The sequence below is a fragment of the Schistocerca serialis genome, chromosome 7 (assembly GCF_023864345.2).
Source record: "Schistocerca serialis cubense isolate TAMUIC-IGC-003099 chromosome 7, iqSchSeri2.2, whole genome shotgun sequence".
Classification (NCBI taxonomy): Eukaryota; Metazoa; Arthropoda; class Insecta; order Orthoptera; family Acrididae; genus Schistocerca; species Schistocerca serialis.
Window position 1 is genome coordinate 374,337,805 of NC_064644.1, and position 24,463 is coordinate 374,362,267.

The following is a 24,463-nucleotide window of genomic DNA, read 5'->3' on the forward strand; positions in this document are numbered from 1 at the left end:
TTTGGCATTGTCATGCTGCAGGAAAACATTTCCCTTTTCCTTCCACATCAACACAATCACCATAAACCGCTTTCATTCTCTGATGAATCTCCTTTGGGGTGACACTTTCTGCTCTCAGGAATTCAATGTTGCTTAAATCGCATTGACCGACAGTCTGCACAAGGGTTCCATACTTTACAGTTTACACTGTTACAATACAACCGTTTAATGTTAAGGCTTCCCGCCAACTGGAGCTGTAGAGAACAGGCTACAGAACAAACCAGTACCTGCCGCATACCAATGCTGCCAACTGTTGAAGAGTTATGAAGGTGGAGGCATTACTTTTCAGTCAACCCTCATACAACATCCCATGACACGGCAAAAAGGTCAAAGATCTGTAGAACGAATAAAAATAGCATTTTGGTGTAGCTTGCAGAGACTCCAAATATATCGGTAATCGCTTGAGAGACCCGCGCACGAAACTGATGAAGTCTTTCACACTTGGAAGATAGTCTCTCACAGTCGTCACATTTTGCATTGGCCCTCGGATCTCATGGCTGAAAGAATGGCCCAAAGAGTGACCATGCAGAATTCGCGGCTCAGTTTCTCTGCTTTTTGCTTGCATATGTCCCCCCCCCCCCCCCCCCCCGCCACAAAAAAAAGGCCGACGGTCATATTTGCCGCTTCCTCAGTAACTATATATCTACATGACTTGATATCTAGAGAGAAACGAGAGAGAACATCCATTAAAATTGTAAAAATACTTCAGCTGTAGTAGATTCAGTATTACAGAAACCAAAATTTAATTAATTTAAAAATGATTATCACTGACACATTGTAAACAAACTAAAACTTTATCTTGTTGACATACGTCGTTAGTTTCATCCACAATTATCAAATAATATTGTAATGTTTTAAAAATTTAATTGAATTGTGTAAAGCCTCGTTACCCATAATAGAATCCACTTCAAGTGTTTGTGTCGTAAGAACGCTGTCTGTACTTTGTACGCCTAAGCCAAGAGGTTAAATCCGAGTTACCTTCACCAACTAACTCTACCAATCCACCAATTATAATTTTCATGTGTGTGATCACGGACTGCCATCCCATGCACCACTGAGATAACGCAGTGAAGATAAAATTCTCAACAGAGCTGCTCTTGCATACTTCATTTCTCCCTCATAAGCCTTGGACATTAAACACTGCATGTTCACATGACCATACAGAAGCATAGCGACAATCTTTCTTTCCACGAACAATACGAGACTGGAACAGAAGGGAGAACCGATAGAGGTACTCAAGGTACCCTCCGCCCCACACCATCAGGTAGCTCGCGGAGTATGGATGTAGATTCGACTTTTCATGACAAGCACACATTTCTAACGCATCGTTCCAACAACAAAAACCGTGTTCAATGACTGGTTTTATCACATCTAGCGGAACGTTCTAAAATTTTCGGGACCTTTCTGCGAGAGAGTAGCTCTGAGCACTTGTCCGTTGTTCGGGAGGAATGAAAGTTGAGCACCACGGCATTGTGGCGTTGAAGACAACGAATCTTTGCCTACACCAGATTTGTTCAACATCCAATGACATCTTCAATACCACTGTAAAAGTGATCCACGGATGAAAAAAACCACAATTTTCACCACCACTTCCCATGAACTAAATTACCGCGTCCGGCCATCCTGATTTAGGTTTTCCGTGATTTCCCTAAATCGCTCCAGGCAAATGCCGGGAGGGTTCCTTTCAAAGGGCACGGCCGACTTCCTTCCCCGTCCTTCCCCAATCCCATGAGACCGACGACCTCGCTGTCTGGTCTCCTTCCCCAAACCAACCAACCAACCAACCAACTAAATTACCCAATGTGTAACACGGGTGCCGGTACCTACATTTTACAGCTTGGCATTTTTCACGAATAAAAATTATTGAAACAAATGATAACTGCCAAGAAGACCTTCGGGGCGCATTAACATAAAAATTACCTATTAGCCACACAGCGACACTGGATATGAGAACTAACGAATCTCGAATTGAATCTGGAGGACATGTAAGGACCGTGTGAAAATAGGTGTCAGGAAAAAAAACGGTACGCTTTGAAATAATATTAAATTATTTCTTTTTCTCAAGTTCGTAAGGCTACAAAGTTAAAGCAGAGCTACAATGATACTTGCTATAACGTAGAATGTTAAAAAAAAAACACTCATGCCCGGAAACAACAGATTTGCAACAGTATATACAAATTAATAGCACACAATATCGAAAAGCTATAAGCCGCTGCGCAGAACTCTCGTATTCATTTTAGATGTACTATGCCGCAAGAAAACTTTTCAATCTAAATCTGAAACACTAGTTTGTACTCGACATTTTTTAAGTTGTGAAGAAAGTCTAAATTACAACAAACAGAATACTGTTCACCTTCCTGTACAATGACCACGATCGTTATCCAAGTGCAAATGGGTTTTCTTTGCAGTGCGCACTGAGCGAATGAACCAGTTCCTTTTTAATAAGTATTATCAACCGCACATCGCATGATGGACCCTATGTTAAAAAATGGAGTTGTTCATTTTGGACGCTTCAAGAACGGCCTGCCGAAAGTTCCATAACGCCATTTATCAAGCTGCAGTTTCTTTCTGGTTAGTCTGCTAACTGTTTTGTACACTAGCACATACCATATATCGTGGAAAACAATGGCTACTTGGTAGGTATTCCATACAGAATACTATAACGTCTAGTCCACTAGTTCTGGATCAAATTGTAAAAGGTAGGTCAATAATTTACAAACAATTGGCGAGCTCTGGACGATTATCTAGGAATGCTGGAAAAAAATTTGAGTGGTACCTGGTAAGTACAAAAATATTTCGCAGTCGATCGTGGTAGTTTTCATATCAAGGAGGAAGTACTTCTCTACATTATTTACGGCACGTTTGGTGGCCCATAATCTCTACGCTTGATAACTGTTTACCCGTAAATACAATCAAAAAATTCCAAAATATATCGATGTAATTTCATTGGGAAATTTCTCACACAGCGCTTTTTCATTCAATTTCCGCCTTTGAACACAACAACGGGGCGTGCAACCGTCGAAATTTCGGCTTTCCTGTAACCTGTTTGATCAGAGTTGTTACGTATTGTCATTCATTGCTACCAGTTGTATGTAGCCAAGACAGAAATACTGGTTTCGATCTCTCTCTTGTTGACCGACATTAAATAAAAGCGAACCATATGTAATTACATCAATAGTGCTCTGCTGTGGCCTGAACCTGCTGTCACTGACCCCGAGAAATTCCAAAAGGATCTAAACTGAAACGTGGAATCCTGAAAATGAATGTAATAACCGTTTCTTTAATTGTCACTGTTAAGGTCGATCACCAAAACCAATGAGGTGTCACGAGCAACAAAATTACATCTGTTATGGCTCGAGATTTCCATCAGGCGCTTCACGTTCCTCAACTATAAAAGATGAAACCATATTTTTCAGATTCACTTCGCTTGGTAGGCTGCTAGTTTCTGGATACGACTTTACGAGCAGTTCTTGCGGCTTTGAAGCACACACATTTTCAGACATTGATTAACATCTGCCCAGCTGCATCAAGGGCTGAACAGCCTCTGAGAAGCTGAATGATGCGCTATCAACGAAGATGTCTTATCTGCCGCTGACAGCTGCTGTCGATAATGGGGAGACAGAAGAGCCAGCAGATCTTACGCAACAGTTGGTAATCAAATATACTAAGTACCATATCGAATAAACGTATGTAACATCGCAGTATACGTAACTCACCAGAATGAGTGAGACTATATTCCATGTTGCCAAGAGTTTGCAACTGTTCCAGAGCAAGAGAGGGAACAGAATTGACATTTAAAATGTGGAACTATTGACTTATCTGTCATCATTTACTGCGTTGCAGGAAGCACTCTCGTGTGGTAGCAGAGGCAAAATATCTACAAAGATTCTGTTGTAAAACACAAGCAATGATATCCTAAAAGCTGTACTGAAGGCAGTCAACCACCAGGTATCAACAGTCATATTAACATACTACATCAAAGAGATGATAAGTCTTTCCTTTTTTTTTTTTTGTTTACTACATATTCTTCAACTACTGACAGAAGAAAGGTGTGCTTATACCAGCATGTGAAACGTTTTTACGGCGTCTGAATGTAAACTATGTATTTAATTAACGTATTATCTTTACTATTGCATCTACTGTGCCCGCTGACAATGTGCCGCGTTGTTAACACCATAACATATTTGTTTATCCTTGTTAAATCAACACGTTTTGTGTATCGTTACATATTAGTCAATCCTACTTTAGGATGTAAATGGTTTTAAGTTTGACATTAGATCTTTAGCTTTGGCTACCGAATCTGATTCAACAGAAATATTATTGCAGAAAAAAATATTTAAAAATCGCCTGAGCTATACAAACCATCCGTCAATATCACAGGGCTGAGACAGATAATATAAGGTCCAAACGCTTACCGACAAATGATTAATCAGCACAAATTTCTTCTTAACGAATGTCAACAGAAGTATTCCTTAACGGCGAAATCCTCGACGTATCAGATCTCCGGTAGTTCACTCTTTGAAAACGAACTATATTTAATACGCGGCACTTTGTTGTCGCCTATCTCTGAGACTTCAACAAATCAACTAACGAAAACAAGATCTGTACGCTTTGTATCACACCACTACAGAATATCGACCATTCCTCATTCACATATTTTGAAAGTCGTTGTCGAACATCGTCGATTAAAATCGATAGTATCGGTAAACGAAAGCTTGCAGGGGAGAGTGGGTGGTACTGTGGCAGTGTTAATTTGTGTCGGAAGGCGTATTGTATTTAAAATGGGTTTAAAGAAACTTCAGATAGTTTTTGATAACCCGTGGTCAACATATTACAGCGGGCAGCCAGTTTCTGGAAGACTTATCATTGATGTTGATTCTCCTAAAAAAATTAGAGGTAAATGACGGAAGGCGTGCCTTCGTGTCATTCTGATGACTGTATGTTTATAAATAGGCATTAGTATGTGTTTTGTGTATACAAGTCTCGTTGGTCTAATTTGAAAATTTATTTTATTTACACGTTTCTGCCTATGTTTTGCCTATCGTATATGTGGGACACAGCTACTATTACATTTACTATTTGAAATAATAATAATAAGTAGCAATTGAAAATTTGTTTGAAGTATTCATAGCGGTACAATATTGAATTCACATAAGAAGTTGTTCATAGTATAATCGCACCTAGATAATCAAGAGGCTTTAACATGTGACAATTATGCCTGGTTTTGTCACGTTAAGTTATTAATTTCGTGACCGTGGACATTTGTAATTAATTGTTTTTGTATGGACCACGGCCTACAGTTAGAAAATGATAACGAATTGATAATTGATTGCCGGTTTCAAGCACTGCTGTAAATGTTCTTACTGATTTAAAATTTCGAACTCGGGAGCTCCGAGAATTCTACACAGAGATAGTTGAACAATACAAAACGACAATGCGACAAAACTTTCTGTTACACCCTACTTGTTGCTGCGGATAAAATGAATAATTTTGAAAGGCAGAATTTAATGGCATATGGACGTCACAGTTTTATTCCAAGTAATACATTTTTTTAATTAAGAGGCTCTGTCTATGCACATGAGCCATATAACAGTTCACTGTAATATCACAACCTTTACTTTGCATTAACATTCGTTTGCTTCACCACCTCATAACCAGGTTATCACATTCCATTTTAATATGGAACTCTGGCTATTCTAGACATCAGTTTGTCACCACAAACAAGATTATGGAGGGGGAGGGGGGGGGGCAATATCACAACTTTAAGCAATGCATCACTGCATGTTCTATAAATCATATGCTCAATTTTCAGGGGCACTAAACTGTCGATTTTACCTGGGCAGTGATACTCTGTCAGTCATTGTAAATGTTTCCCAGAGTGATGTTGGTAGGTACTTACAAGTGTTCAAACTGTTGCTGCAGTTATTGTCATAAAAACACCTCGTTACAGCTTGTTTACTTTTCTTCATTTGTCTTTCAGGTTGTATGTGACCCTTTTTTAAGTTCCTTCCCTTTAACATAGCTCCTTTTATATTTTTCTGTTATTCCGTAGTCCTCTTATGATTTCTGTTTATGGATGCTGAGACACTGATTTATACTTGCAAAAGGTAGCTCTGCTAATAATTGGTGAGACCACACTTAATTAAAAATTACTGAACAGAAAGTGAATCAACTGTGGTAGATCCCCTTATCCAAGCACAACAGTCTCAAATCATTTCATTGGGCTCATATATGAATGGACTGCTCATAAACCCCTCTAAACAGAGAGCATGACAAACCAAAATCTTCTATGCTCTGGACAAAATATTAATTATTTAATGACAATACAGACAGTAAAATTGTGAAACCTGCTGGCATGTGATGAGCATGCAGACTGATTACAGGCTCTAAGATTCATAAGCAGCCAAGCCTCGTCTGAGGCTGATGTGAGTATGCTGAATCAACTGACTATTCATATGTCAGAGTAGAAAAATCTTTTATCAGTTTGAAAGTGTCTTCCGTAAGTCGTCTTTTATCAGTTTGAAATTGTCCCTTTAAGTTACCTTCGTAATCAGTCAAGGAGTATTTCATGAAGGAGTGAAGTAAGTGGTATAATACTCATGTATAGAAAGTGGTGATAAAGGTAGTGGAAAATCTCTCTGACAATAATCTTTTGACATCACTCAAATTGGGTTTCATAGAGGTTGCTCCATAGAGAAAGCAATATATGAGCTCACAAACTCAGTCCTGGTAGAACTCAAGAAGGAAAATTAACCTTTTAATGTTTTCTTTGATCTTGTAAAGATATTCAGTTGTGTATGTCATAAAATTATACTTGGGAAGCTACAATGGTATGCCAATAAAGGCTTTCCTTTCATGTATGGAGTCATATCTTAGCAACAGAAAACAGTGTACAATATTAATAAATAATCCCACAGGAATGGGAAACATTAAATATGGTGTCTCATAAGGTTTGGTGTTTGGTCTGCTACTGGTAAATGACATTCAACTGAAATTTTCAAACACTATGTCACTTTAAGTCTCTGCCACATCAACACCACTGGATGAATATAATGTGAAGTTATGAGTGATTTTTTTAAAACAGGCTAAAGTACAGATCAGCCTGTCACCACAACCAGGGTTTTTTTAGTGTCACATTTGTTGGCTGTCACTTTCCAACCTAACGTAGACCTCAGGCAAAGCTACGGATCAGTCTGTCACAACAGCTGTTTTTTGCCAAATTTGTTGGCTTTGCTTACTCACAACTAAACTCTTACCTTTCAAACTAACCTATACCTTGGGCTAAGCTATAAATCAGGGTGTCTCTACAACCAGCTTTAATTTTGTTTCTTTCAAATGCATTGGGTTCTCCAGATAACAACAAAACTGTGAATATAGATACCGAAAGGTGTGGTGACAGCAGCCGTTAACAGTACGTCACTTGCCAAAGCCGACAACTCAATTAATGTGATTATCAAGTTGCAATTTTGCAAAGCCACATATGTGATATTGTGAGAATAGCTAAATAACTATAATTCTTGTTATTGTGCCTTGGTTATGCATAGTGCATTCAATGAATGGTTTATGTTCACCATTTTGTTGAAGTTCTGAGTCAAACCAGATGGATGGTATTAGAAGGTTAGGATAAAATACACCTATACTATCAGCAGCTCTACTGCCATGTGGATGTTGGCATTTTGTTTCTGTTGGGTGTAGTCAGTCAGGTGATAGTATATGGTAATTGTTGAGAATCACTGAATCTAATGACTTGTTTTGGTGGAAGATATGAATTGACCACTTTTAATTTTTCATGGAGAGCCTGAGATTGATGATATTGATCTGGCTGTTACATATCATAAGGTTGGTTACTTTTTTCAACATAAGGTTGGTTACTTTTTTCAAGTCTATTTATTGTATTTTATGTTTTTCGGACTATGACAAGATTTCTTGGAAAATTATATTGTATTCCAATATTATAGTGTGGTTGCGAGTTGACAAAGCTAACAAATGTGACTGGAGGAAAACTAGTTGTGGCAACAGACTGTTCTGCAATGAAGCACAAGGTCTAAGTGAGGTTGGAATGTTAGTTTGTTAAGAGTTGGTGAAGCCAACAAATATGGCTGGGAGGAGACTGGTTGTGGTGACAAATCGATCATTAGCGTAGCCCAAGGTCTAGCTTAGGTTGAAATGATACAGTTTGGTTCATATGTCACCAGAGGACCTGGCCATGGTGATGTACGTCTGATCTGTAGTGTAACCCAATGATCATTTCAAAAACTTTATGGGGCATTTTTAGAATATGACAGCACTCTGTACAATATATTGCATTATGCTGCCATTTAATTTCATACACTGACATCATGATGAAGTTTATCAAACACCATTCTCTCATTGGTTCTGCCATGTTGCCTAATCATCCATATCATCATCATTCAGCATGTTTACTTCCCGTCATTCACTGCGCGAAAATTTACATGTCACAGCAGGCAACGGAAAAGCCGTTTGTACGAGCCTGGTAGGTTAGTCCTTTGATATTTCTACCTACTTTGAGATCTTCAATCTGTTAAAGGTTTCATAGGTACTTTTTGAAGTCGGCAAACATGGCAAATCAGCTGATGCCTCTGCAGCATTTTCTGAAGCTTGCTTGGTATTAACCAGTCATTTGGTCTGTATGCTGTAATTGGTGTGAGAAAGCTTTCAGAATTTGCCAGTGATTCACAAAATTCAGAAGCTTCTGTGCCTTGTGTTCACAGTGAATGTATCAGCATACTTTTTCAGTTATGTTAGTTATTACAGTTTCTCTGATGAGAATGTATGCCTTCACTTCATGAGGTTTTCCCTCCTGACACTAGCAGTAATGCTGCCCTTCCCAGGTGCTTTACGGTTTCCAGGCAGTCAGATGCTTGCTTTTTATTGGGGACTTCTGAGTAAAGCCTAAGAAAAGGTTTTTCAAAGGGCAGATTTTCATTGGATGGGTCACAGTTGAGTATGTCTTTATTGTACTAAGCAGAAGTGTGCATTTGCCATAAAATAATTTTATCTGTTATGTTTAATACTGTTTCTTGCTAATCAATATATTTGTCTTTAGTATATGTGAAAGTGTTTTTATTACACATGTAGATTTTGGAAATTGAAATGTGTGCCACATATATATCTTCTTTTTCAGCAATTTCGATTCAGTTCAAGGGTGAAGCATGTGTGAAGTGGGATGAAATGAAAACAAGAAAAACTAATGAAGGAAACACAACGAGGGAAACGATTGTGTATACAGCACAGGAGAATTACTTTGAAAACAAATTCAATTTGGTTGGTGGAAGTGGTCAGTAAAGTACAAATAACTTCTAAGCTGCACTTCTATAGCTCTTTGCTGCAGACCTCATGCTCATTAATAAACGATTATTACACAAGTTATAATATTTTTATGTTAACCTTTTTATATCCTTGCCATAGTTGAAAATCTTGTATAATAGCAATTGTATAAGTTGTAATGTTTGTGTGATAACATAATTCAGTTGTAGCAGTTGCTCGTGAACTGCATATTTCATTTTAATTTTCAGGTGAGATGATAATTGAGCCTGGAGAGAAGATATACCCTTTTAGCACACATTTACCACCTAACTTGCCATCCTCGTTTGAAGCTGAATTTGGTTATGTAAGGTATACTGTGAAAGCAGTACTGGATCGTCCCTGGAAATTTGATCAAGAAGTGAAATCTGCATTTACAGTGATTACCCCTTTGGATTTGAATACACATCCTACAGCCAAGGTCAGTTATTCCTGCATATAAAAAATTTGTACTTCATTCAGTTGATAGAGCTACAGCAAGCTAATAACGGAAACAAGATTGTGTTTGTGGCGTCTCTGATGAGAAAAGTAAGAGTGGGAGATGAAAAGTTCTTGGCGTACTACAGAGACAACATTGATATCTTCTTTTTTTCCCCCAACCAAAATTTATCATGAGGAGAAGGAGAAATGTGTTCCTTAATTTTCAAAGGTTAAGAAATTAATGTTTGGATTCAAATACGGTTGTAATTCTCTTGAAGGTGATGCATGTGGAGGATGTGACAAAACTGCAATCAATGAAAATATCAATAAATGTGTGAAACAGATGGTACTGTAGATAAATAAGCTGAAGAGTACGAAAATATCAATAAATGTGTGAAACAGAAGGTACTGTGGATAAAGAAGCTGAAGAGTACATACATTACATTTCACATGGGAAACTGAGAAAGCAATTTGCAAAAGGAGTGTTGCATTTTCTGAATGACTGAAAGGAACTGATAAATGAATTCCTCGGCTATTTTGAGAACTTTGTGAGAAGAATCAAACTAATGTTATGTTCCAAGTTGTTTCAATGGATGGCATGCATCCACCAATTTCTGTGAAAACAAAACAGCAATGAACCAGAGTATGAAAGTCGGCCCAACAAAAATAGATGAAGTTGATTTAATATGCTGGAAGGGTTATATCCAGTATTATCTGGCATGAAAAAAGCATTCTTTGTGTTGGTTTTGCTGCAAAAGGTAAAACAAGAACTGACAAATACTGTGCATGACTTCTGGACCACCTGAATGAAACAATAAATGAAAGGTGGCATATATTACAAAACAAAAAACCACATAGGTACTCAACACTGGGAGAAATCAAAATGTGTTGTATGAATTGTTAAAAAATTCAATCTGTTCATCAGATTTGGCATCTTATGATTTCTGTTTATATCCACAGTTAAAGAGAATTGTGGATGGAAAATATTTTGAGTGCAGTGAGAAAACTATGACTGCTGTATATGGTGCATTTTATAGACTTCCTTTAGTAACACTTAAGAGAACCAATCCAATGGATAAATGACGGAAAAATGAATTGACCATAAAGTTGATTACAGTGAAAAATAAGTTGTTTTTACCGTAAAAAAAACAGCAGTCTTTTAATACCAGTTCAGTAGTGTTTCACTTTTTCTGGCAGAGGGCGCATGTTAAATTGAAAGTAAACATAGTGATCTGGAAAGTTTTTGGCATTTAGGTCAGTATCTTCAACACTGGTCCTTCTCTTTGCTTGAAGACTTGTGCTAAGAGACCATTTATCATAACAAAACTAATTGGGATACTGAAGCATAAATTTGAGTACATACAAACCAAATCTATTTTACATTACTCCTGTTTTAAACTAATAGAAAATAATGTTGTGAAGCAGATTTTGCAATGGACTAAGCCACATTATTGTCATAGTGCAAATCTAAAGACTGGTTACAAGCAATTCTCCATGCTAGCCTCTTCATCTCTACATAACTGCTGCCTCCTGCATCCATTTGGATTTGTTGATTGTAAGCAAGCCTTGGTCTCTCACTACAATCCTCCCTCCTTCCACACTATCTCACTCCGTTTCATTGCCAAAATAACAATTCCTTGATACCTCAGGAAGTGTCCTATCAACAGGTCCCTTCTTTTAATCAAGTTAAACAATAATTTTTTTTCTCCCCTGTTTGATTCAGTACATCTTGGTTAGTTGTCCAATTTCACCCAACATTCTTGTGTAATATCACATTTCAAGAGCTTCTGTTCTCTTCTTGTCTAACCTGTTTATCACCCACATTTTATTTCTATAGAAGGCTACACTCTAGACAAATACTTTAAGAAAAGACATCCTAACACTTAAATTTGTATTTGACTTTCACAAATTTTTATTTTTTGGAAATGCCTTTCTTGCTGCTGCTGTTGACCATATACCATTGATACAGCATTTATCACTAGAAGTTTGCTTTCCTTAGTTACTTATATCACTACTACTGAAGACATTAAGGAGTGGTGGTTGACTATGTTGTAGTCAATGTTTTCAGTCCAGAGTCATGTAGTAAATGTCCTAAATTTTTGTAAATTGTTCAGGTATTTTATTTTCAGCTTAGGTAACAAACATAATCTAATAAAACAGTCTCAGGCATCAGACAAAACTTGAAACTTATCATTTAAACTTGTGTGTACCAAGGTACCACATGTATACTTTCCTTAAATGCTTCAGTGATTAAATTCCTTGCATATTTTCCATGTCTGTTTGAATTTGTAAAATTAATATTCTTGGGTGTGACAATCTAAACAAAAATAAAACCAAGGAAATGGCATCTGATTATGCAACTGGGTAGATCTACTTGTGAAGCAATTGCAGGAGAACACACTTTTTAAAAAAGGTTTTACTTTCGCAAGCCAGTGGCTCTTTCTTCCGGCAGACATGTTGAAGGGTAGGGGAGAGGGTAAAGGAAAAGCATTGGAGAGGTTTAGGAAAAGCCACCCAGAATACTGGGACGAGGAGACTTACTGGATGGAATGGGAAGGAAAGACTGATTGTCGTGGACTGCACTGGATGACATGTGAAAACCTGAGAGCTTAAAGGTGGAAGACAAAGTAATATGCCTGACAGAGATTGATGCTAGAACATTGTGCACAAGTTAATAAGAGTGAAGAGTTAAGTTCATTTAATGTAACAGATGAGGGAAAGGGACGGCAAAAAAATAGACAGGTCAGAAAATGAAAGATGTATAAAATTATTACGGAGTGAAGAAAGTATAGTTACTATGAAGAAATACTGAGATGGGAAAAATTAATGGAAATTGAGGCCAGGAGGGTGGTGAGAACCAAGGACATGTTGTAGGGCTAGTTCCCACCTGTAGAGTTCTGAGAAATGGTGTCCAGGGGAAGAATCCATATGGTGTGTTTGGTGAAACAGGCACCAAGGTTCAGATACATTGATGACGTCTAGGCCTTATGGATTCATGGTGAGGCTGACCTGTTAAAATTCCTGGAATTTTGTGTGGTTCTATTCTGAATCCCATGCCAATTTCCTTGATGTTGATCTCATCCTCACTGAAGGCCAGCTGCACACTTCTGTCGCGTTAAACCTACTAATAATAGTAATTACATTTTGACAGTTGCCATGTCAAACGATCCCCCCCTTAAAGCCTTGGGATTTGAGGCAAACATATTTGTTTAGATGCCGATTATTTACAGCAATATACTACAGTTATCACCTCAGCCTTCACTGGACGTAATTACCCCCACCAGCCTAGTTCAAAAGGAGATTTCCTGGGCCATCACATCCAATCCTGGTACTGCTGATCTCTCTAAAAAACAACTTTGGAGCACACCACTTGTCACTTATTATTATGCTGGTCTTGAATGTATTAATCAGCTACTTTGAGAAGGACATGACTTCCCAAGAGTATACCCTGAAAAGAGATCCATTCTGTCTGAAATTTTACCCACCAAACTTAGAGTGGCTTTTTGTCACCCTCCCAAATTCTGCAATATCCTCGTCAGACCGTGTGTTCCTTCTGCACACATCTCCTTACGCCATGGCTCCTACCTGTGTGACCGTCCCCACTGCAAGACTTGCCCTGTGTACCTTCGTACCACTACTTTTACCGGCTCTGTAACATATAGTATAAACGGGAGAGCCACCTGTGAAATGACACATGACACATAAAAGCTGTTACATAAACACTGTTTGGCCGTTTTCATTGAACTAGGCTGGTGGGGGTAATTACGTCCAGTGAAGGCTGAGGTGATAACTGTAGTATATTGCTGTAAATAATCGGCATCTAAACAAATATGTTTGCCTCAAATCCCAAGGCTTTAAGGGGGGGATCGTTTGACATGGCAACTGTCAAAATGTAATTACTATTATTAGTAGGTTTAACGCGACAGAAGTGTGCAGCTGGCCTTCAGTGAGGATGAGATCAACATCAAGGAAATTGTGAGTTCTGAAGTTTACAGTTCCCATTCGCCACTCTCGCATGGAGAAAAAGAGTAATTCTACATCTAAAATTAAATACATATCTCAAAAGCCACTGGACAGCACACTGCAGAGTGTTCTTAGCACATATATTAGTGATTTTCTGTCACACTTCAATTGCATATGGAGTAAGAAAACCGTGACAGTCTATATATGTCTCAGTATGCATCCTAGTCTCTCATCTTACCCTCACTATCCTTACGTCAGATTCAGAATGGCGGTAACAAAAATGTTGTGCAGGTTTCCAGGAATAGTGGTTTTCTAAATATATTCAACAGAGGTGTGCGTGAATAGTGTTGCCTTTCTTTGAAAGATTCGCACTTCATCAAAGTCTTTCTGTATTTCCTCACAACCCTCTACCAACGATACTTTCCTGTAGTTAACTGCAACAACATTGTCTGACAATCTTATAGTGTTTCTGAACCTACCTGATTAATCATTTACGCAAACTGACAACTGTGGCAGCCGTATATGCCTCCTCGAGGCGCAGCTGATGTTACAGTCTTTTCTGTTAAACATTCGCCCTTCACATTAAGCTGTCTGTTGTATTAGACAAAAACTCTTTGAGCAAGTTATATATTTTTAAAAACAATCCTTAAGCTCATTCAGATTAGTGTATTTTAATCCCCCCAGTACACAAATACTATGAGAATTCAAGGGCAACATTATCCTCTACTTTAGTAACAGTTGGCTGACAAAATTAATCCTGGCAACTTCTGAAGTTCAAAGACAACCACAGATGGTAAAAGGAAATGGGTGAATATTTAACAATGATATTACAATATGCTCTGGATAAAAACAACTCTCAATGGAAAATAAAGATCTAGAAAGCACGCACAGCAGAACTCAAATCTGTCAGCTAACAAATACAAACAGAGGAAAGAGGCCATGCTTAACTAAATGTAATAAAGGACATCCTAAAGCTAACAAATCAGGATTGTAAACTGAAGAAAAAACTGAGCAAAGAAGTCTAAGTGATCACAATATTACTAATGGACATTCAAGGGTCCACTGGAGTTGGATAACATGTCTGTGATGGTTAGCCTCTCACAACTTTATGTCCAGATTAATGGTACACACGGTATCAACACTCCATTTTGTTCACAAAACTGATAACTGAGACTGCGGTCAACTACTCACAAAGGTGAAGGAAAATGAATTGGAGAGGTTTAGGACAAAGGGTAGAGTTCGCAAAAGTCACCCAGAACCCTGGGTCAGGGGAGACTTATCGGACATAAATTAAGGCGAGGTAGGTGGCGAGAACCAAGGAAATGTTGTAATGCACCGAGTTCTGAGAAACTGATGTCTGGGGAAAGAATCCATGTTGCGCATTTGGTGAAACAGGCACCAAGATCATGACTGTCATGTTGTACAGCATAATCGACAACAGGATATTGTGTTGCCAGTATACACCCTCTGCCTATGCCCATTCATCCTAACTGATAACATGGTATTACTCATGCCAATGAAAACGGCCAAACAGTGTTTATGTAACAGCTTTTATGTGTCATGTGTCATTTCACAGGTGGCTCTCCCGTTTATACTATATGTTACAGAGCCGGTAAAAGTAGTGGTACGAAGGTACACAGGGCAAGTCTTGCAGTGGGGACGGTCACACAGGTAGGAGCCATGGCGTAAGGAGATGTTACCGCCATTCTGAATCTGACGTAAGGATAGTGAGGGTAAGATGAGAGACTAGGATGCATACTGAGACATATATAGACTGTCACGGTTTTCTTACTCCATATGCAATTGAAGTGTGACAGAAAATCACTAATATATGTGCTAAGAACACTCTGCAGTGTGCTGTCCAGTGGCTTTTGAGATATGTATTTAATTTTAGATGTAGAATTACTCTTTTTCTCCATGCGAGAGTGGCGAATGGGAACTGTAAACTTCAGAACTCACGTATATAATTATTTTCGCTTATAGTTGTCTGTGATTTTTTACTGTTTGCTGTTATAATTTTGACTAATTGTCATTATTAATCATGTGAATGTGTACCATAGATCATAGAACATTTGCATTTCTGTGATGTATATTAAGTTTTCAGATGCTTGTTAATGACTATTAGTTAAAACTGCTATAATAACCACTAAAATAATTGATGAAACTGTTTTACTGTTAATGTACTTATGACATCACACAAATGTACACAGTTATTGGTGCTCTGTAAGTGAGCATTCCACTGTAAGTAATTTAAGAATGTCAGACTTTGTTATGATTTACAGGTTCTGTACTCAAGACAAGAGTATTTGCTTACTCATTCCCAAGAAAATGTACAGTCGCAGAAATACTCCATGTTATCAGACTTAATGTAATTGGATAGATAAAATCTACCCACCAAGCGGTGGCAGGAGAATAAACACATAAAAAAAGGTTTCAATTGTGCAAGTTTTTGGAACCAGTGGCTCCTTCTTCTGGCAGATGGGTTGAAGGGGAAGGAAGATGGCGAAGGAAAAGGACTGGAAAGGTTAAGGAAAAGGGGTAGAGTTCAGAAAAATTATCCAGAATCCTGGGTCAGGGGAGACTTACTGGATGGGATGGGGACTGCATCAGATGAGGTATGAAAACTTGATAGCTTAAAGATGTAAATCAAGGTAATATGCAAGACAGAGATTACTCATAAAACAATGTGCACGAGTTAATAAGAGTGAAAAGCTAATGCATTGAATATAACAGAGGTGGGAGTGGGACGGTGAAAAATAGACAAGTCAGAAAATGAAAGATGCAGGAAACTAAAACACAATGAAGAAAGAAGTAGTTACTGTGAAGACATGCCAAGACGGAAGGAATTAACGTAAATTAAGACCAGGTGGGTGGCGAGAACTGAAGGCATGTTGTAGTGCTAGTTCCCACTGATGGAGTTCTTTGAAACTGGTGTCTGGGGGAAGAATCTAGATGGCACATGTGGCAAAACACACACTGCATTCATGACTGTCATGTTGTAGTGCATGCTGTGCAACAGGACATTGTGTGTTGCCAGCATACACCCTCTGCCCATGCCCATTCATCCTAACTGATAACTTGGTGGTTATACTACGAAAGGGAGAGCCATCTGCGAAATTACATGTCATATACCAGCTGTTATGTAAACACTGTATGTCCTTTTACATCGGCGTGACTAACACCAAGTTATCACTTAGGATGAATGGGCTTAGGCAAAGGGTGTATACCAGCAACACAATATCTTGTTTCAGAGTGTTCTGTACAACATGACAGTCACGAGTTCGATGCCTGTTTCATCACATGCACCATCTGGATTCTTCCCCCAGCCGCCAGTTTCTCAGAACTCCACAGGTGGGTACTAATGCTGCAACATGTCCTTGGTTCTTGCACCCACAGACCTTAATTTACGTTAATTTCTTCCATCCCAGCATTTCTTCATGGTAACTACTCCTTTCTTTCCTTCATTTTAGTTTTCTGCATCGTTCATTTTCTGACTGTCTATTTTTCACCGTCCCTCTCCCACCTCTGTTACATACAATGCACTTAGCTTTTTACTCTTGTTAACTTGTGCATGATATTTTTATAGTAATCCCTGTCTTACATGTTACCTTGTATTTCACTTTTAAGGTCTCAAGTTTTCAAATCTTGTCCAGTGCAGTCCCCAACAGTTCTCATTCTGTTCAGTAAATCTCACCTGACCCGTTGTTTTGGGTGATTTTTCCGTACTCTTACCCCTTTTCATAAACCTCTCCAGTACTATTCTTCGTCATCTTTCTTCCCCGTCAACCCATCTGCTGGAAGAATAAGCCACTGACTCTGAAAGCTTGCATAAGTAGTACCTCTTTCTATGTATGTGTTCTCCTGCTGCTACGTGGTGAGTATATATATCTAATGTCATTATATTGTCAAAAATGATTATTTTCATTGTTTTAGTAGCAGATCTGATGCACAAGTATATGTTAAGGAAGAAAGGAGAGTGACAAGTTCATTCCTTTTAGAGTATCCACCACTGCCTCTTTGTCATAGTGCCGAAAGCAATGTTATGCATATTCTTATTGACAATAGATGAACAACTACTCAGCTTCCAAGGAGATCTGAATTACACTTCTATGTGCAATCAGAACAGCCTAAGTCTGATGTGGAAACAGTTATGATCCCTGATAGATCAATAATATGCAATGTGAATGCGCAGATTAACAAGTGAGAAGAAGGGTGCCAAGTTGTTGTGACGGTGCAGTCTGTTCAGAATTGGACCATAGTATCCAAATAGACAATTTTTTGGTGAACTGCCATTAATTTTCTCTCAGGGTCACATTAAGAGATGAATCTGAAATTCCACGTGACTTCAGCCTGTGTGTTTGTTTTCAGCAAGGATCTGTCTGTGGTTTGATATATGCCTCCCAAAAATAGAAGAGGTAAAGCAGTTATTCCTTTAAGAGAAAAAGCTTCACAAGTTGAGCAAATCACTAATGCTTTGGTCTTCCTCTGGCCCTTATACAAGCAGTTATTCAACTTGGCACTGATTTTTAGAATTTTTGGTTGTCCTGTTCAGGGATATTGTGCCAAATTATGTCCAATTGGCAAGCTACATTGTCAAAATCCCAAGTTGGTTGCTCAGCTTTGCCAATAATGCCCCAAATGTGTTCTCTTTTGGGGAGAGATCCTGCAACGTTGTTGGCCAAGGTAGGATTTGACATGCACGAAGACAAGCAGTAAAAACTCTTTCCATGTGCAGTTGGCATTATCTTGCTGCAATGTAATCCCAGGATGGCATGCCATAAAGGGCAACAAAACAGTGCATAGAATATCGTTGACATACCACTGTGCTGTCAGGGTGCCACGGATGACAACCAAAGCCGTGCTGCTATCAAAAGAAATGTCACCCCAGATTATCACTCATATATGCTGGGCCATACAGCCCACGACAGTCGGGTTGGTATCTCAACACTGTCCGGGATATCTCCAGACATGTCGTTGATGGTCATCAGACCTCAGTTTGAAGTGGGACTCATCACTGAAGACAATTATACTCCAGTCATTGAGATTCCAGGCTAAAGACGTGTCTGCAGATACCACAGACAGTGGTGGAATACCAAACTGAATGTTGCCCACCATATGGATGGCTCTGCAACCCAGAGGGATGGTCTGGAATGACATTTCCTTTCATTATAGTCTCCTTTTGTCATCTGCGGCACCCTTACAGAGCAACGGTACATTGATAATATTCTGTATGTCGTTTTGTTGCCATTCTGGACATAGATTTCAGTAGGATCATGCCCACCTGCACACAATGAAAGTTTCTAATACTTGTCTTCGTGATTACCAAACGGGGGTCCAATGTGTTAGTGACTTGCTTAGTTTGTGAAGCTCTTCCTCTTGAATAAATCATTCACTTTTTCTGAAATTGTAATCATTTGTTCCATCATCTTTCGGGCGTGCACTCGGGACAGTGACAATTCTTCTTGCGATATTTCGGCTAGAAACCTCCCAGCCATCTTCAAGGCAACTCGCCTTGAAGATGGCTGGGAGGTTTCTAGCCAAAATATCGCAAGAAGAATTGTCGCTGTCCCGAGTGCATGCCCAAAATATGATGGAACATTATGTCCGCCGGGAAAACTTCAAGAATCACATTGTAATCATTTGTTTGTAAATGTACATCACATCTACAAATTTCCATCACAGTTAGATAATTCCTTCATGGTATGACTTTTTAAATAGTGTATTATCTATTACATTTGCTTTTAAGCTGAAGTGCAGGAAATTCTCTGAAATTTCTATAGAGTGGGAATCAGGAACCAATGTAACTTTAGTAGATGGCAGTGTTATAAAAAAGAACTTGATATGTAGAAAGGTTTGTGATTTGCTGCTTTGTTGCACTGCAGTCAACATTCACATGTCTAAATTGTGAATATATGTCTTTTTCTGAAAGTCTTAAACACATTCTCTCCCGTTTGCTTCAGCAACTGCAGGTTACTAATTTATAATTTTCTGAAATATCAGGCTCTAAAAGTTTGTTGCTATGACAAATGGAGTAGATGTTGATGTTAATGAACATGAACATTGTTATTTGCTAACTGGAGCAAGTGTAGAGAAATGATTGTCAAATTTTAATTGTATTCCTCCTTTTCGATGATTTTTTAAAAAATGTACAATCACAGTGTCTATTTTAAAGGAATGTTTTGCGTTTCCATCCCTTTTTCAGACGTGTTAGTATGTAAATTGGATCATAAGATTCCTAAAGCATTTTTTTTTAATTTTATGTAGGATCCTGTGAAGAAGGAGACTGAGAAAAACTTCTGTTGTTGCTGCTGCAAGTCTGGTCCACTTTCCCTAGTGATGTCGATACCTGTGGGTGGATATGTTTCTGGACAAATTATTCCAGTCACTGTGGAGGTCGACAATGCCAGCAATGTCAATGTTGACAATGTGTACTGTGCTCTAAGGAAGGTAATATTTATTTAGCTATTAGAATAATCCTTTGGAGGGTGTGATAAATCAACTTTCATGTTGCTTCTTTGTATTTAATTTTAGTTGCTCCCAGACTCCCTTTGTCCTTGAAGAATGTCGTTCCGTTTGTTCCTGGGTCCACTTCTTTCTATTTGCGTACTTATTTCTTTCCTGAAATCCTGCTGAAGTATTTTGCTGTCTATTATGTCCATGCTAATTTCAGGTTTTTTTTATACATTTTGTCAGTTTCAGTGTGCCATGTGGGCTTGGATTTGTAGCTACTTAGTAAGGCCGGTATTACACTATCATATTTCTTTGACAAAGATTTGATCAAATATTCGTCAAATTTGTTTGACAAAAATATTTGATGTGGCACTAAAAAGGGGTATTACACTGTCGTCATTTTTTTCATCAAAGTTCAAGATGGCTGACAACAACTTATTATGCGCAGCAGTTGCATGTATCACAATTGCACTGTGTGCGCATTTAGAAGACAAGTGGGGGGGAAAAAAGAAACTTACCTGGGTGAAGCCGTGGGTTTTACAATGAGACGATAAAAGCATTCAACAAAATTTATTGTTGTGAGCTTCTAGTGGAGGACTCCAAGTCATACTTAAGTTACTTAGGAATGGATGAGAATACATTTCAGTATTTGCTAGTGAAGTGTCTTGTCATATCACAAAGCACAATACTCACTCAAGAAATGCTTATCTGCAGAATACAGGTTCATGGTAACACTCCATTTTCTTGCTACAGGAGAGAGTTACTCTAGCTTACAGTACAGCAATCGAATACCACAGTGCACATTAACTAAAGTAATACCTGAAATGTGTGAAGAAATTTATATAGCACTAAAGGACCAATACCTCTGAAAGTCGCATTCGGGAGGAAGACGGTTCAATCCTGCGTCCGGCCATCCTGATTTAGGTTTTCCGTGATTTCCCTAAATCGCTCCAGGTTAAATGCCGGGATGGTTCCTTTCAAAGGGCACGGCTGACTTCCTTCCCCGTCCTTCCCTAATCCAATGAGACCGATGACCTCACTGTCTGGTCTCCTTCCCCAAACCAACCAACCAACCAACCTCTGAAAGTAAATAAATGTTCAATATACTTAATGTGCAGTAAAAACTATTTTTATTGTAGATCAAAGTAATAATTAAATTTTGTGTCCCATAACCAAAAAAATTAATAGAAGTGTATGAAGCAGATGAGATGCTTTACAATGTGAGGTATCCTGAGTGCAAAAATGGGGTAAGAAGACTGGAGAGTTCAGTATATATATTAATTTTGTAGTTGATGGCACACACGAATTAAACTTCACAGCCATGTTTACAAACGTACCACTGGTGACAGAATGCTGCAGTGATGTTAGTGCTCCAAGTGATAACATTTCACATTGTGGTGGACAGAAGACAAGTGACGTTTATGATCCAAATCTACAGTGAGGTCCTAGATTTGATCATCTTTATTTGATGACAGGCAAGATTTGACAAAGTTCCCTATTACACCATTAAATTTTTTTGACATAAATGTTTGACCTATCAACTTTGACAAAGAAATATAATTGTGTAATACTGACCTAAGGCAAAGAACCGCTTGGTTAGTCCATTACTATCCATTCAGCATAAGTTCCATAAAACTGTAGTCTTCTTTTTCTCAATACATAAGTTAGTTTTTTCATTTTGAAATAGAGCTCTCTGTTTGATTGTTGTTTTTGTTCAGAATTATTACTACTTTTAGGCCCCAGTATTTGCCATGGAATTCTTCTTTCAACTTTTTACAGTTATTCAAGATCCCTAAATCTTGTTAGTTTAACCGTTCCTGCTACACGCAGTGTTCTAGGCCTTACCATTGTTTGATAGTGGCTTAGATTTGTGTTCCAGGACAAAGATTTTTGTGTTATGTATACGTTGTGTCATATGGAATCTACATCTACATGATTATTCTGCAATTCACATAGGGTTCATCGAATCATAATCATACTATCTCCCTACCATTCCACTCCCGAACATCGCGCGGGAAAAAACAAACATCTAAACCTTTCTGTTCGAGCTCTGATTTCTCTTATTTTATTTTGATGATCATTCCTATCTATGTAGGTTGGGCTCAACAAAATATTTCCACATTCGGAAGAGAAAGTTGGTGACTGAAATTTCGTAAATAGATCTCGCCGCGACGAAAAACGTCTTTGCTTCAATGACTTCCATCCCAACTCGCCTCTCTCCCCTGTTACGTGATAATACAAAACGAGCTACCCTTTTTTGCACCCTTTCGATGTCCTCCGTCAATCCCACCTGGTAAGGATCCCACACCACGCAGCAATATTCTAACAGGGGATGAACGAGTGTAGTGTAAGCTGTCTCTTTAGTGGACTTGTTGCATCTTCTAAGTGTCCTGCCAATGAAATGCAACCTTTGGCTCGCCTTCCCCACAATATTATCTATGTGGTCTTTCCAACTGAAGCTGTTTGTAATTTTTACACCCAGGTACTTAGTTGGATTGACAGCATTGAGAATTGTACTATTTATCGAGTAATCGAATTCCAATGGATTTCTTTTGGAACTCATGTGGATCACCTCATACTTATCGTTATTTAGCATCAACTGCCACCTACCACACCATACAGCAGTCTTTTCTAAATCGCTTTGCAACTGATACTGGTCTTCGGATGACTTTACTAGACGGTAGATTACAGCATCATCTGCGAACAACCTAAGAGAACTGCTCAGATTGTCAACCAGCTCATTTATATAGATCATGAACAGCAGAGGTCGCAGGACACTTCCCTGGGGAACACCTGATATCACTTCAATTTTACTCGATGATTTGTCGTCTATTACTACGAACTGTGACCTTCCTGATAGGAAATCACAAATCCAGTCGCACAACTGAGACGATACCCCGTAGGCCCGCAGCTTGATTAGAAGTCACTTATGAGGAACGGTGTCAAAAGCCTTCGGGAAATCCAGAAACATGAAATCAACCTGAGATCCTCTGTCGATAGTGGCCATTACTTCGTGCGAATAAAGAGCTAGCTGCGTTGCACAAGAACAATGTTTTCTGAAACCATGCTGATTACGTATCAATAGATCGTTCCCTTCGAGGTGATTCATAATGTTTGAATACAGTATATGCTCCAAAACCCTACTGCAAACCGACGTCAATTATATAGGTCTGTAGTTCGATGGATTGCTCCTACTACCCTTCTTAAACACTGGTGCGACCTGCGCAATTTTCCAATCTGTAGGTACAGATCTATCGGTGAGTGAGCGGTTGTATATGATTGCTAAGTAGGGAGCTATTGTATCAGCGTAATCTGAAAGGAACCTAATGGGTATACAATCTGGACCTGAAGACTTGCCCGTATCAAGCGATTTGAGTTGCTTCGCAACCCCTAAGGTATCTACTCCTAAGAAACTCATGCTAGCAGCTGTTCGTGTTTCAAATTCTGGAATATTCCATTCGTCTTCCCTGGCGAAGGAATTTCGGAAAACTGCGTTCAATAACTCAGGCGGCACAGTCGTTGGTAACAGTACCATCGGCACTGCGCAGCGAAGGTATTGACTGCGTCTTGCCGCTTGTGTACTTTACATACCACCAGAATTTCTTCGGATTTTCTACCAAATTTCGAGACAATGTTTCATTGTGGAACCTATTAAAGGCATCTCGCATATAAGTCCGTGCCAAATTTTGCGCGTCTATAAATTTTAGCCAATCTTCGGGATTTCGCGTTCTGCTGAGCTTCGCATGCTTTTTCCGTTGCCTCTGCAACAGCGTTCGGACCTGTTTTGTGTACCATGGGGGATCAGTTCCATCTCTTACCAATTTATGAGGTATGAATCTCTCAATTGCTGTTGCTACTATATCTTTGAATTTGAGCCACATCTCGTCTACATTTGCATAGTCAGTTCGGAAAGAATGGAGATTGTCTCTTAGGAAGGCTTCTAGTGACACTTTATCCGCTTTTTTAAATAAAATTATTTTGCGTTCTTGTAGACAACCACACCACGTAGACACCCTGTCTTCTCTCTGCCACATTTCATTTCAAAAGAACCTGTCTTCTCAAATTTTGTAGTCATTTTCTCCATCTGTTTGCAGACATTGGACCAAAGTCTTTTTTGATATTCTAGAGTGTCCAGAACTTTATCAGCAGCGTATGATACTTCATAGAGACAGTCACATCGGGCGTCTCGGACGCACTCTGTTGGTGTGCCTTTTCTGATGCTTACAGTGTCATCTGTTGATAAAGTTTTTGTATTTTTGCTCCATGA

At 38.8% G+C, this 24,463-nt stretch overlaps 2 protein-coding genes across 4 annotated transcripts in view; one reads left to right on the forward strand and one right to left on the reverse strand.

Annotated features, from left to right (window-relative positions):
• LOC126412177 (endophilin-A) overlaps positions 1-4,610 on the reverse strand; it is a 761,714-nt gene extending 757,104 nt beyond the window's left edge. For all 3 annotated transcript variants that reach the window (XM_050081660.1, XM_050081659.1, XM_050081658.1), the window contains exon 1: positions 4,455-4,610. The gene's annotated coding sequence lies outside the window, so the exon portion shown is untranslated. The remainder of the gene's footprint in view (positions 1-4,454) is intronic.
• Positions 4,611-4,747: 137 nt separating this feature from the next.
• The window catches only part of LOC126412219 (arrestin domain-containing protein 17), a 44,976-nt gene continuing 25,260 nt past the window's right edge, over positions 4,748-24,463 (forward strand). Inside the window, exons 1-4 of the mRNA XM_050081706.1 lie at positions 4,748-4,935; positions 9,185-9,337; positions 9,576-9,784; positions 20,011-20,193. Coding sequence (XP_049937663.1) covers positions 4,821-4,935; positions 9,185-9,337; positions 9,576-9,784; positions 20,011-20,193 — 660 coding nt within the window. The 5' untranslated portion in view covers positions 4,748-4,820. The remainder of the gene's footprint in view (positions 4,936-9,184; positions 9,338-9,575; positions 9,785-20,010; positions 20,194-24,463) is intronic.